The 14,441-nt window shown below is 40.6% G+C and overlaps 1 protein-coding gene across 1 annotated transcript in view; it reads left to right on the top strand.

Moving 5' to 3' along the window:
* The window catches only part of CNTNAP1 (contactin associated protein 1), a 205,859-nt gene that overhangs the window by 178,365 nt on the left and 13,053 nt on the right, over positions 1 to 14,441 (top strand). Inside the window, exon 20 of the mRNA XM_073572312.1 lies at positions 1,423 to 1,553. Coding sequence (XP_073428413.1) covers positions 1,423 to 1,553 — 131 coding nt within the window. The remainder of the gene's footprint in view (positions 1 to 1,422; positions 1,554 to 14,441) is intronic.

The following is a 14,441-nucleotide window of genomic DNA, read 5'->3' as shown; positions in this document are numbered from 1 at the left end:
CTTTTTTCTAGCACAATACTTAAAGCTGTTTTATTAAAGGTGATATAAGGACACCATCCTTGTAAAAGGAAAAACCATACTTACCACCAGACTCTGCCTCTCACTCTAGCGACACCACTCTGATGGTCAGATTGGAAGCGATGATAATTCATCCACCAGTCACCGGTCAGTGGCCTAAGAAGTCTATGGGGGTCTTGAGATCATTACTTCCGATACAATGAAGACCATCAGAACTGCAGCTTTTATGTGGGGGAGGGTGTTTTTTTCTTTTAAAAGGGTTTTAATTCTATTAATTTTAGTATTAGAACCAATATAGCGGTGATGGGGATGTTTATTAGGACCCGGATTGCCATGATAACCCATCAGCACCCCATGATTGTATAACATAGGGGTGGGGAGTGATCGAATTGATTGCACATCTGGTTACCATTTAGAGATGGATAGCATCACATAGTTAAAAAGCAGAAAAATAAAAAGCTCCAATAACTGTCATTAGAGGTTGAGCACGTTGGCCAAACAGGATGGGTGCTGGCTATGTTATATAGCCGGCACCTGGGTCTGACAGCAGCAATCAGTGCTAGTTCTGTTTGGTAGCTGTTTAAAGTGTATTATCATGTTATTAAATTGATGTAGTAAGTTAGACGGCATGAAAATAAACAAGTTTGCAATTGATTTGCATTTTCTGTCTGCTGTCATTCTCTTGCTTTGAGAGCTTTTATCTTACATAGTGTACAGCTTGTTGAAAAGAAGACTGACCACCAGAGCATGGCAAAGTATGTGTAGTAGATACATTCCAGGCCGAGGACTTAACTGCTTAAATACAAGTCAGATCTCTCCAGTCCATTGATTCCTATACAGAAGTCAACTGCTTACCTCTCCCTTCTTATCAGCTCCTGACTGAGTAGCTGTTACCAGTCCTGCAAAATCGCCAGCCCCCAGGATCAGCATTTTTTAGAGCAGTTTTCCAAATCACTGTTCACTTGAGTCATGTGCTTGTTCAAAAGCCCTGTTATCTGTATGTGCAAATACAATGATAACAGCGTAAAGTTAAAAACAAGCTCTGACAGACTGTTAATGTATCATAGCGGTATGTGCAGTTGGATGAAGCTACTGAACCAGTACTGTCTCTCAAAGAGGAGTGCCCATCCCCTAGGAAAGGGGAAATGAGAAAGTGAAGAGCTGTGTGCTGCTCAAGACAAAACTTGAGAATAACACTTTATCTACTTATAAGTTGCTGTCCATCTCTGAGCATATATGCAGATGATGTGTGTGTGTGTGTGTGTATGTATGTGTGTGTGTGCTACATGTATGTCATATGTCGGGAATGGGTTAAGTCCAAGTATTATACAAAAATGATATTTACACGAACCAAGTTGGAGACTGTGGTGCAACTTTCAGTATCTGCATTATTATATATCTTAGGTACACTGCAATTGAATTACCAATTGCGGAGCTATAGCCAAAATGTCTTCCAGCTGAGCAAGAAAAACATGACCGATGGCAGACCTCACAGGGTTAATGTCACCAGAGATTACCGAACACTTTACTATCAGGTACTGTTAAGCATGGAAGCTCTTTCTGGTTAAGGTGACAGATATGTTGATATTACACATATGGTGGAATAGTGCTTATCTCATATATTATCTTATGTTGGGCAGTGACCAATCAGTGCTCATTCTGTAACATCTAAATTGTTAGACCAGGAAAATCTATCACTCCATCTGTCCCACCTGGACTTTATTGAAGTATATTGTATAACAATCAAATATTGCCGATTGAATTTACCTTGTGGAAGTAAACAATAACATAAAAATTGGATTAAAAATTTCATGAAAATATTAAAAAAATCTCAACAATATATATACTGTAAGTTTAAATCATCCCCTTTTCCATTTGATAAACAAAATGCATCTCAGAATATAGCAACGCATACATAATTTTTAGGTTTTTTTTAAGAACTTTTTATTTTTTAATTGTAGCAAAGATATAAAAAACTATATATATATTAATTTAGCAATGTTGTAATTCTACTGACCCGGAAAATAAAGGTAAAGGGTTTTCCTGAAAAGTTTTCCAAAAATGGTCATCTTAATAATATAATAATACATTTTATTTCTATTGCGCCGACATATTCCGCAGCACTTTACATTTCAGAGGGGACTTGTACAGACAATTGACATTACAGCATAACAATAATCACATAGATCATAACAGATACCAAGAGAAATGAGGGCCCTGCTTGCAAGCTTACAGTCTATGACGAAAGAGGTAGACACGAAAGGTGGGTGGTAACAATTGCCCTGATTGTTCGGACCAGCCATAATGTTAAGTGTGTAACAGTACAGACACAGAAGGCTAATGGATGCATAAAGCATGTGGGAACATGATGCGGGGAACCTGGTTATGGTAAAACTTTTGGCTGTGCCACACAGGGATAGATTAGGTTAATGCGTTGAGGCGATAGGCCAGTCTGAATAAATGCGTTTTCAGGGCACGCTTAAAATTGTGGGGATTGGGGACTAATCGTATTGACCTGGGAAGTGCATTCCAAAGAATTGGCGCAGCACGTGTATAGTCTTGGAGACGGGAGTGGGAGGTTCTGATTATTGAGGATGCCAACCTCATTTCATCAGCAGAATGAAGGGCGCGGGTAGGGTGGTATACTGAAACAAGGGAGGAGATGTAGGCTGGTGCTGAGCCATGGAGAGCTCTGTGGGTGAGGTTAATAAGTTTGTACTGGATTCTGGAGTGGATGGGTAGCCAGTGTAATGACTTGCACAAGGTAGAGGCATCAGTGTAACGATTGGTGAGGAATATGATCCTGGCTGCAGCATTTAAGACAGATTGGAGGGGGGAGAGTTTGGTAACTCTTCACATATTTCAAGCTGCAACCTATCCTAAGAATGCTTTAGGAGGGTTTGTTATCTGTCTTAAATTGTTTCTTCAGGTGTCTCTGAATAAAAATAGAGAAAGTTCCTACCAGGCCGAAATAGCATCACGAAGGAGTATAACTTCTCACTTGGACTGAAAGGGTCACAACTGGACATTGAGCAGGGATGAAGCAGAAGAGAAAAAAAAACTGTTTTTCGCTAACTGAGCAGAATGTTTTTTTTTCCTTTCTTCCTTGAGTCATGCTCCATGCTCAGTTGTTAAACCGTTTTGCTTAGTCAGTCTGCTATAAAGCTGTCAGCTTGACTGAGCAGACCTGGTTTAAAATAGAGTAGTGGTGTAACTGGAAGTTTGTGCGCTCCAATTCAAAATTTGTAAACGGGCACCCAAATATCGCAGGTTTTTAATATAATAGTATTTTATATGGGTCAAAGTTTTAATCCCATATGCTCCAAGGCCCCAGGTGCAGTTGCAAACCCTGCACCTCTTCTAGTTATGCCCTTGCAACGGAGCTTCAAGTACCACTGAATCAGGACATAAAAAGCCCTTTCAGCTCAAACACCTGAGAAGAGTTTTTTTTGGTTTTCCTGCTTCAGCTCTGGTCGGTGTCTAGTGTTAATCTGTCTTGCTGAGGGAGCAGGTAGGTTATGCTGGTCCACGATGCTGACATTGCTCAGAGACATCTGTCTTGTGGAATATTTCATCACACAGCAACCCCATAGAATTCATTATTAGGATAGGTTTCAGATTGAAATGTATAGCTATGACTGTCTGTTTTGGAAACCTTCTCAGAGAACTTCTTTAACATATGATATGATTTTTACTGGGGTCTTTTTTGCTATAAAAATGAACCACAATAAATGACTTAATTATTCAGTGTCAGCCGGAGCCTTCCTGCTGCTGCCGGCAGTCACGTGTGCTGATACTAAAGAGAAATGAATATTCAGAATATTCATTTCTCTTAAGTATTGGCATAAGTGACCACCGGCAGCAGCAGGAAGGCTCCGGCTGACACTGCGCGCTACTGAAGAGCAATAAATACTCACTGCTCTCTGCGATGAACAGTCCCGGTGAGTATTCAGGCAGCTGTGCTCTGCTTGTGAGTCACGCATGACGTCCCTGCCATGCGCTGCTTACAAGCATTAAGCAGCTGCTGGCAATGGAGCAGGACACTGCGAGGGAGCAGAGGAAGGTAAGTGTAATAGTTTGTTTTTTAACCCCTTAAGCCCCAAGGGTGGTTTGCACGTTAATGACCAGGCCAATTTTTACAATTCTGACCACTGTCCCTTTATGAGGTAATAACTCTGAAACGCTTCCATGGATCCCGGTGATTCTGACACAGTTTTCTCGTGACATATTGTACTTCATGTTAGTGGTAAAATTTCATTCAAATAACTTGCGTTTATTTGTGAAAAAAACGGAAATTTGGCAAAAATTTTGAAAATTTCAAATTTTCCAACTTTGAATTTTTATGCCCTTAAATCACAGAGATACGGCACACAAAAAACTTGATAACTAACATTTCCCACATGTTTACTTTACATCAGCACAATTTTGGAACCAAAATTTTTTTTGTTAGGAAGTTATAAGGGTTGAAAATTGACCAGCGATTTCTCATTTTTGCAACACCATTTTATTTTTAAGGACCACATCACATTTGAAGCCACTTTGAGGGGTCTATATGATAGAAAATACCCAAAAGTGACACCATTCTAAAAACTGCACCCCTTAAGGTGCTCAAAACCACATTCAAGAAGTTTATTAACCCTTTAGGTGCGTCACAGGAATTTTTTGAATATTTAAAAAAAATGAACATTTAACTTTTTTTCACTAAAAAAAATACTTCAGGTTCAATTTTTTTTATTTTACCAAGGGTAACAGGAGAAATTGGACTGCAAAAGTTATTGTGCAATTTGTCCTGAGTACGCTGATACCTGATATGTGGGGAGAACCATTGTTTCGGCGCATGGCAGACCTCAGCAGGGAAGGAGCGCCGTTTGACTTTTTCAATGCAAAATTGGCTGGAATTCAGATCGGACGCCATGTCGTGTTTGGAGAGCCCCTGATGTACCTAAACAGTGGAAACCCCCCCAAGTGATCCCGTTTTGGAAACTAGACCCCCCAAGGAACTTATCTAGATATGTGGTGAGAACTTTGAACCCACAAGGGCTTCACAGAAGTTTATAACGTACAGCGGTACAATTAAAAAATCATGTTTTTTCCACAAAAATGATCTTTTCACCCCCAATTTTTATTTTCCCAAGGGTAACAGGACCCTAAAAGTTATTGAGCAATTTGTCCTGAGTACGCTGATACCCCATATGTGGGTGTAAATGACTATTTGGGCGCATGGCAAAGCTTGGAAGGGAAGCAGCGCCATTTGACGTTTTTGGCTGGAATTGAGATCGGACACCATGTCGCGATTGGAAAACCCCTGATGTACCAAAACAGTGGAAACCCCCCACAAATGACACCATTTTGGAAACTAGACCCCCCAAGGAACTTATCTAGATGTGTGGTGAGCACTTTGAACCCCCAAGGGCTTCACAGAAGTTTATAATACCCGGGCATGAAAATAAAAAAAATCGTATTTTTTCCACAAACATGATAAATTAATCCCCAATTTTTTCATTTTCCCAAGGGTAACAGGAGAAATTGGACCCCAAAAGTTGTCCAATTTGTCATGAGTACGCTGACACCCTAAATGTGGGAGAAAACTACTGTATGGACACACGTCGGGGCTCGGAAGGGAAGCAGTGACGTTTTGGAATGCAGACTTTGATGGAATGGTCTGCGGGTGTCATGTTGCTTTTGGAGAGCCCCTGATGTACCTAAACTATTGAAACTCCCCACAAGTGACCCCATTTTGGAAACTAGACCCCCTAAGGAACTTATCTAGATGTGTGGTGAGCACTTTGATCCCCCAAGTGCTTCACAGAAGTTTATAACGCCTGGGCGTGAAAATAAAAAAATCATTTTTTTCCACAAAAATGATATTTTTGCCCCCAATTTTTTATTTTCCTAAGGGTAACAGGAGAAATTGGACCCCAAAAGTTGTTTTGCAATTTGTCCTGAGTATGCTGATACCCTATATGTGGGGGTAAAACACTGTTTGGGCGCATGGCAGAGCTTGGAAGGGAAGGAGCACCATTTGACTTTTTCAATGCAGAATTGGCTGGAATTGAGATCAGACGCCATGTTGCATTTGGAGAGCCCCTGATGTGCCCAAACAGTGGAAACCCCCCAATTATAACTCCAACCCTAACCCCAACACACCCCTAACCCTAACCCTAGCCCTAACCCTAATGGGAAAATGGAAATAAATACATTTTCTTTTAGTTTTATTATTTTTCCCTAACTAAGGGGGTGATAACGGGGGGTTTGATTTACTATTTATGGCGGTTTTTATGTTTGGCGGCTGTCGCACGCTAAAAGACGCTTTTTATTGTAAAAATAGTTTTTGCATCACCTCATATAGAGAGCTATAATTTTTCCGTATTTTGACCCACCGAGTCATGTGAGGTCTTATTCTTTGCGGGACGAGTTGACGTTTTTATTGATACCATTTTCGGGCACATGACATTTTTTGATCTCTTTTTTGGGACGCAGAATGAACAAAAACCAGCGTTTCATGAATTTCTTTTGGGGGGGGGTGCGTTTACACCGTTCCGCGTGTGGTAAAATTGATAAAGCGGTTTTATTCTTCGGGTCGGTACGGTTACAGCGATACCTCATTTAGGTCTTTTTTTTATGTTTTGTCGATTTTTGCAAATGAAAACAATTTTATATAAAAAATAATTATTTTTGCATCGCTTTATTCTGCGAGCTATAACTTTTTTATTTTTTTGCGGATGACGCTGTATGGTGGCTCGTTTTTTGCGGGACAAGATGTCGTTTTCAGCGGTAACATGGATATTTATATGCGTCTTTTTGATCGCGCGTTATTGCACTTTTTGTTCAGTGGTATGATAATAAATCATTATTTTTTGCTTCGTTTGTTATTTTTATTTTTTAAGGGGTTCGCTAAAGGGGTTAACTAATTGGACAGTTTTATAGGGCGGGTCGCTACGGACGCGGCGATACCAAATATGTGTAATTTTGTTTTTTTTGTTTTTTTTTTCAAAAAATGAATTTATTGGGGAATATTTTTTTTTTTTTTTACTAATTTATTTAGCGATTTTTTTAAAATTATTTTTACACTTTTTTTTTTTTTACTTTATTACATGGTCGCTGATCTGTCACATCACAGATCACTGTGACAAATCAGCAATCTGTCACAGGCAGTTCTGCAGACTTCCTCATGCCTGCAGTGAGGAAGTCAGCTCCCTACAGGCCCCCGAAGGCCCCCGTCGCCATCTTGGATCCAGGGGCCTGTAGGGAAGGAGTCCCCTGCAGCAGCGCTGCACATTGCGCTGCCATGGGGGGCTCAGGGAAGCACAGAGGGAGCCCCCTCCCTGCCGATGCTTCCCTTTAACCCCCGGTACACCGCGATCGTGTTTGATCGCGGTGTACAAGGGGTTAACGTGCCGGGGGCGGTCCGTGACCGCCCCTGACACATTGTGCCGGGCGTCAGCTGTGATAATCAGTTGACACCCGGCCGCGATCAGCAGCGCTCACCACGTGGGCGCCGCTGATCGCATTAGACGTACTATCCCGTCCTTGGGAATTAAGTCCCAGGGCACATGGACGGGATAGTACGTCTAATGGCAGAAAGGGGTTAATCTCTTCTGATGGGGAAATGCATGCCAGGAACAGGAAGGGGCCATTCATACCAGGATAATGATGGGGCCAATTATATCAGGACCAGGATGTGGCCAATTATTCCAGGACTGGGATGGGGCCAATCATACCAGGAATGGGATGGGGGCAATCATACCAGGATGCCAAAAAGAAATGAATATTCATTGCCCTCCACCCCATGGGCGTGGAATGTAGTCAATATTCATTTCTCTTTATCAGCGGGCATAGGAGTTAGCTGCAGCCGTCGGCACCTGCCTCTGTGACCCACTGCTCTGCCAAAACTGCTCCCCCACCTCCCCAGCACAGCCAGAGCCGGACATCCGGACTATAAGATGCACCCCCCATTTTCCTCCACATTTTGGGAGGTAAAAAGTGCATCTTATAGTCCGAAAAATAAGGTATGTTATGTGCTAATTATGTTATGCCATTTACCTTAGTTATATCATAGTAAAACATTATAGATCTTGTAAAAGAGATATGAAAAAAAAAAAGCTGCAGCACCAATATTTTGCTTTCTACTCGTCATAAAGTGTGTGTATTACAAATTACTGTCTTTTTTGCACACAAGTCAAATTTAACATCCGTCCACGTCACTCAAAGACTGCAGCTTGTTGCTGAAGCTGAACATAAATCTAGAAATTTCTTGCTCAGTCCATTTTAGAAAGGGGGGAATTTTGTTTGTAAACAGTGACAATTTTTTTCTTCTAATATCTAATCTATATCTTCTCCCTTTCAGTTTCATTCCATTGCTTCTCGTGTTTCCATGTGCAAATGAGAATAAAGATGATCCCTTTACTCTGTGACATCCCTTCAGATATTTGTAGACAGCTATTAAATCTCCATCAATTCACGTAGGACATACTTTGCAGTCCGCTCACCATCTTCATAGCTCTTCTCTGAACTGTCTTCAGTTTTTCAATGTATTTTTTTAAATGTGGTGCCCAGAACTGGACACACTATTCCAGATGAGGTCTGACCAATGAGTAATAGAGTGGGATAATTACTTCACGTGATCTAGACTCTATGCTTCTCTTAATACATCCTAGCACTGTTTGCCTTTTTTGCTGTTACATCACACTGTTGACTCATGTGAAGACTGTGATCTATTAGTATACCCAAGTCTTTTTCATACATGTTGTTGCTTATTTCTATTCTTCCCATTCTGTAGATGTCAATTTTTGTTTTTCTTGCCCAGATGTAGAATCTTGCATTTCTCCCTGTTAAATACCATTCTATTAGACGCTGCCCATTGTTCAAGCTTATCTACAATCTTCTGTATCCTTTCTCTGTCTTGTCTAGTGTTAGCTATCCCTCCTAGCTTTGCATCATCTGTAAAGTTGATTAGTTTACCTTCAGTTCCCTTATCTAGATCATTTATAAAAATGTTGAACACCACTGGGTCAGGACAGAGCCTTGTTGTACCCCATTTGAAACACTCTTCCAACTGGATGTGCAACCATTTATTACGACTCTTTGTGTACGATTATTATCAAATTGTAGAGAACCCCAAATAAACCCTAGCTAGAAAGCCTAAAAACTAACTTATTATTAAATTATTAAAATTCAGAGAGGGTATAAAAAGAAATGTCTACCTAATTATTTCACATTATCATTGTATAGCTTGCTGCTATTTTATGTGCAGTTGGGTAACACCCCGTGGTGCTAAACTTTATCTGACAGAATAGGACATAAATATAGCACACTTGTCCCCCCAACATGTTTCACCGCGTCTGTGGCATCATCAGGGGTTGGGACAAAGGCTAGAATGGCGACCAGCCTTAGAAGCCATCTATAAATAGCCTCTGTATACTTTGAGAGCCAATGAGTGAAGATCTCACACATTGCAGGAAGTCACAACAATCACATTAGATAAATTTGAAAAATATGCTCGTCCCAAGTCATTTCCCACCAATAAATGAGTCAGGTAACAGTTGGCTTACAAATCAGATGACAGGTTGTTTCAAATGCGACCATTGCAAGGCTTGTTACTTTATCCTTTCAGCTACACAATTTAAAAGTCCGAAACAACCTGAAAAAAATCTATACCATCAAAACTTTATTACTTGTACCACCTCAGGCATTGTATATGCCGCCAGCTGCCCCTGTCCACTTGTATATGTAGGGAAGACTAGCCAACAATTTAGTAGACGTATTTTGCAACACGTCTGGTCTATTAGAAATGAACATGATAAGCCACTCTCACGCCATATGAGATTCCATTACAGCATGGATCCTCTAGCTATACAATTTTGGGGTGTTCAAAATTATACCCTTAAACAATGGAAAGGGAATCTGGATCAGATTTTATCATTATAGCAGCAAGCTATACAATGATAAGGTGAAATAGGCAGATTAGGGACATTTCTTTATATACCCAATCTGAATTTTAATAATTTAATTTAATAATAAAAGTTAGTTTTTAGGCTTTCTAGTGAGGCTTTACTTGGGTTTCTCTCCAATTTGATAATAATTTACATATCCCTCCAAAGCCTGTATGTCCTCAAATTTATGATTTAATCTTTGTGTACTATCATTGAGCTAATTATGAATCCACCTAACCGTAGCCTTGTGAATCCCAAAAAAAGCCCTAAAAAATAATTCCTGCATTGCTGGTTTTTGTTCATTCTGCCTCCCAAAAATCTGATTAGGAAGCGATAAAAAAAAGCCATGTGCCTCAAAATGGTACCAAATAAAATGTCAACTCGTCCCGCAAAATTATGCCCTCACATGACTATGTCAGACAAAATATGGAAACACAATAGTCATCAAAATATAGCGATGCTTTTTGCAATAAATAGCATTTTTTAGTGTGTGACAGCAGTCAAACATAAGAAAACGCTATAAATCTGGTATCGCTGTAATCACACCAACCCGAAGGATAAAGTTGTTTAATCATTTATACCACACAAGGAATGGCGTGATAAAAATTAAAAATAAAACCAATTCTTCACCTGTATTGATTTGTTCATTCTGCCTCCCAAAGATCGAAGTAAGGCACAGGTCACATTTATTTTGCGCTCTACGCAGAGCACTTACACTAGGGTTTGTGTGTAAATCTCTGAAATACGTGATTCGGACAGAACCCCGTCTGAAAATTCCCTATGAGGCAGATGGATGCACTGTGGACCCCGTGTGGCTGACTATGATGGGATGGTGTCTGTCTTTTTAGGTATGCATAAAATCGCAGACTGACAGTTTTGTGCACTTCTAAAAAGAAGGAAACCACTGAACAGAGGCCAGACGGAGTCCACAGTAACTCTGCTGCCTCACTATAGAGAATGGATCCCTTGGGGGTTTCATCTGAATCGCGTCACTCGGAGATAAAAAGTGCTCAGAAAAGAGAGCCGGATGAATGTGATCCCAATCGTTATGTCAAATGTTCCCTACAGAAACTTCAAATCAATCTGCAAAAAAAGGAAGTACCCGCTCATCTCCATCATGTTAACTGAAATATTGGGGGCTTCCATGTTACTGGTAGTACAAATGCTCTGGAAAATTGCTATAACTCCTTCCCCAAAAAGAAATTCAGCAAATTCTGCACTCCCAAATCCAAATGCCTCCTCCCTTCTGAGCGCCACAGTGTGCCCAAACCACATTTAGCATCCGCATGTTTGGCATTTCTGTAGCGATGACAGCCCGCCTAATTTACAGGTGCATGTCTCCAGAAGTATGATCTGGGCACTACCACGTACTGGTGACTACAACACATGGGCACCACAATGACAGTTTGCAATTTTCACTCAGCAACATCCACTGCTGCTTGTTTCTGGAAAACACCCATGGAGTCAAAATCATCACTACACCTGTAGATTTATTCCCTAATGTCCATCATCTGTTAACAGAAATATAGGGGGCTTCCACATTACACATTACAGTGTAAAGGCTCTGGAAAAGCAAAATGGCTCCTCACCCCCCAAAACAAATTCAGCGAATTCTGTGCTCCCAAATACAAAGGCCCCCTCCCTTCTGAGCCCCAGTGTGCATAAACCACCTTTAGCGTCCACATGTTTGGCAGGGGTATAATTTCCAAAATGGGGTCACTTGAGGGGGGTTTCTTCACGTCTAGCACTTATGGGCTCTGTCTATGGAGTCCGCAAACTATTCTAGCAAAATCTACGCTCCAGGAGGAAAATAGCTCTCTGTCCCTCCTAAGTTTTACCGTATGGTTAAGCAATACTGTACAGCCACATATGGGGTATTTCCACAATCAAATGACATAAACATCAATAAATACATATATATGAACAATGCAAGGATCAGGCAATAATGGCTGAGGTCACCAATAGTAAAATTAGAATACACTAATTTGCCAAAAGTGCAAACAGCAATATGGGGTTAGTGGGCTATCACCTCCGCTAGTATATGTCTAAAACAAGTGTACAGACAATAAGCTGGGGTATGGGGTATAATGAAATGCTCAAGCAAAGTGCTTACCCATAATCTGCTGCCCTGGACCACAGCCCGCCACAACCAACGCGTGTTTTGCGCTCACTTTCTCAAGGTAGCCAGTTTTTCCGGAACCCATGACAGCACCCGTATATCCCCCCCCTTTTCACCGTATGGGTGTGCACGATTAGTAGGGTGCATTTGTGTGATGTGGTGTTGGATTAACATGTAACTAACTGGGAAGTCCTCTCATGCTCTGTAACCAACTGAAGCGGGGGAGAGGTGCCGCCCCTTATATCTCAGTAGGTTCCTGTCCTGGCAGGGCGGATCCCTCTCTCAGGTGTGCTGTCATGGGTTCCGGAAAAAACGGCTACCGGTAAGTAACCATGGTGGTTTTCTTATCTTTCAGGTTACATCGGGGGCTTATCTACAGCATTACAGAATGCTGTAGATAGGCCCCTAATGTCGGTGGCTGCAGCTTATAGGCCAAAAATGGGGTAACAGATTCCCTTTAATTTTTTCTTCAAGGCCTAATGGTATAAAATTCTGTGACACACCTGTGTTGTCAGTATGATCACTTCACCCATAGACGAATTAATTGAAAGGTGTAGTTTGTAAAATGGAGTCACTTATGGGGGGTTCTGTTGTTCTGGCACCTCTGGGGATCTATCAATGTACATGGCATCCTCAAACCAGTCCAGCAAAATCTGAACTCCAATATGGTGCTTCATCCCTTCTGAGCTTTGCACTGTGCCTCAGAAGTAGTTTTTGGCCACATATGGGGTATTGGTGTACTCAGGAGAAATTGCACAACAATTTTTTGGGTCCATTTTTTCCTGTTAACCTTTTGAAAAAAAAAATCAGCCACAAATGTTGTATTTTTACTGCTCATCGTTATAATCTTCTATAAAGCACCAGGGGGTTCAAGGTACTCACCACATTCCTTGAGGCGTCTAATTTCTAAAATGGGGTCACTTGTGGGGGGTTTCCACTCTTTAGGCATATCAGGGGCTCTCCAAATTTGACATGGTGTCCGCTAATTATTCCAGCAAATTTTGCATTCAAAAAGTCGAACGTGCTCCTACCATTCTGAGCCATGACATGCGCTTAAAGAGAAGTTTAGTCCACATTTTGGGTATCAGCATACTCATCAGAAATTGCACAACAAATTTTATGGTGCATTTTCTCTTGTTACCCTTGCGGGAATAAAACAAAATTGGGGCTAAAAATGGGATTTTTTTATTTTCAAGGCTCAACATAATAGACTTGAGTGAAGCACCTGAAGGTTCAAGGTGCTCACCACACATCTAGATACGTTCTCTGAGGGCTCTAGTTTCTAAATGGGGTCACTTGTGAGTGGTTTCCACTGTTTAGACCCATCAGAGGCTCTCCAAATATGACATGGTGTCCGCTAATTATTCCAGCAAATTTTACATTCAAAAAGTCAAATGGCACTACTTCTCTTCTGAGCCCTGCCATGCACCAAAACAGTAGTTTTCCACCATATAAGGGGTACTGGCATACTCAGTAGAAATTGGACAACAAATTGCATGGTGCATTTTCTAATGTTCACGGCTCAATGTTATAAGCTTCTGTGAAGCACCTGAAGGTTCATGGTGCTCACCACACATCTAGATAAGTTCCGTGAGGGGTCTAGTTTCCAAGATGCTGTCACTTGTGAGCGGTTTCCACTGTTTAGACCCATCAGGGGCTTTCCAAACATGACATGGCATCTGCTAATTATTCCACAAAATTTTACATTCAAAAAGTCAAATGGTGCTCTTACCCTTACGAGCTCTGCTGCAATTGCACAACAAAGTTTGCGGTCCATTTTTCCTGTTACCTTTGCGAAAATAAAAATAAAAGGTCTAAAGTAAAAGTTTTGTGAAAAAAAGTTAAATATTAATTTTTTCCTTCCACATTCCATTAATTGCTATGAAGCTCCTGAAGGGTTAACAAACTTCTTGAATGTGGTTTTGAACACCTGAGGTGTGCAGCTTTTAGAATGGTGTCACTTTGGGGTATTTTCTGTCATATAGGCCCCTCAAATGTGTCACTTCAAATGTGATGTGGTCCCTAAAAATATGGTTTTGCAAATTTTGGGGAAAAATTAGAAATCACTGGTTAACTTTGAACCCTTATAACTTCCTAACAAAAAAAAAAGTTTCAAAAAATTGTGCTCACGTAAAGTAAACATGTGGGAAATATTATTTATTAACTATTTTGTGTGACATAATTTAAGGGCACAAAAAATTAAGTTAGAAAATTGCAAAATGTTTAAATTTTTCGCCAAATTTCCAATATTTTCACAATTAAATGCAACTCATTTCGAACAACTTTTTACCACCATCATAAAGTACAATATGATATAAGAAAACTATCTCAGTATCAGTGGGATCCTTTGAAGTGTTCCAAAGTTATAACCA

This window comes from Dendrobates tinctorius, unplaced genomic scaffold (genome assembly GCF_039654945.1).
Source record: "Dendrobates tinctorius isolate UK_male_01 unplaced genomic scaffold, ASM3965494v1 ptg000032l, whole genome shotgun sequence".
NCBI lineage: Eukaryota > Metazoa > Chordata > Amphibia > Anura > Dendrobatidae > Dendrobates > Dendrobates tinctorius.
The sequence above is the reverse complement of the archived record's forward strand: the minus strand, read 5'-3'. Positions and strand labels throughout refer to the sequence as shown.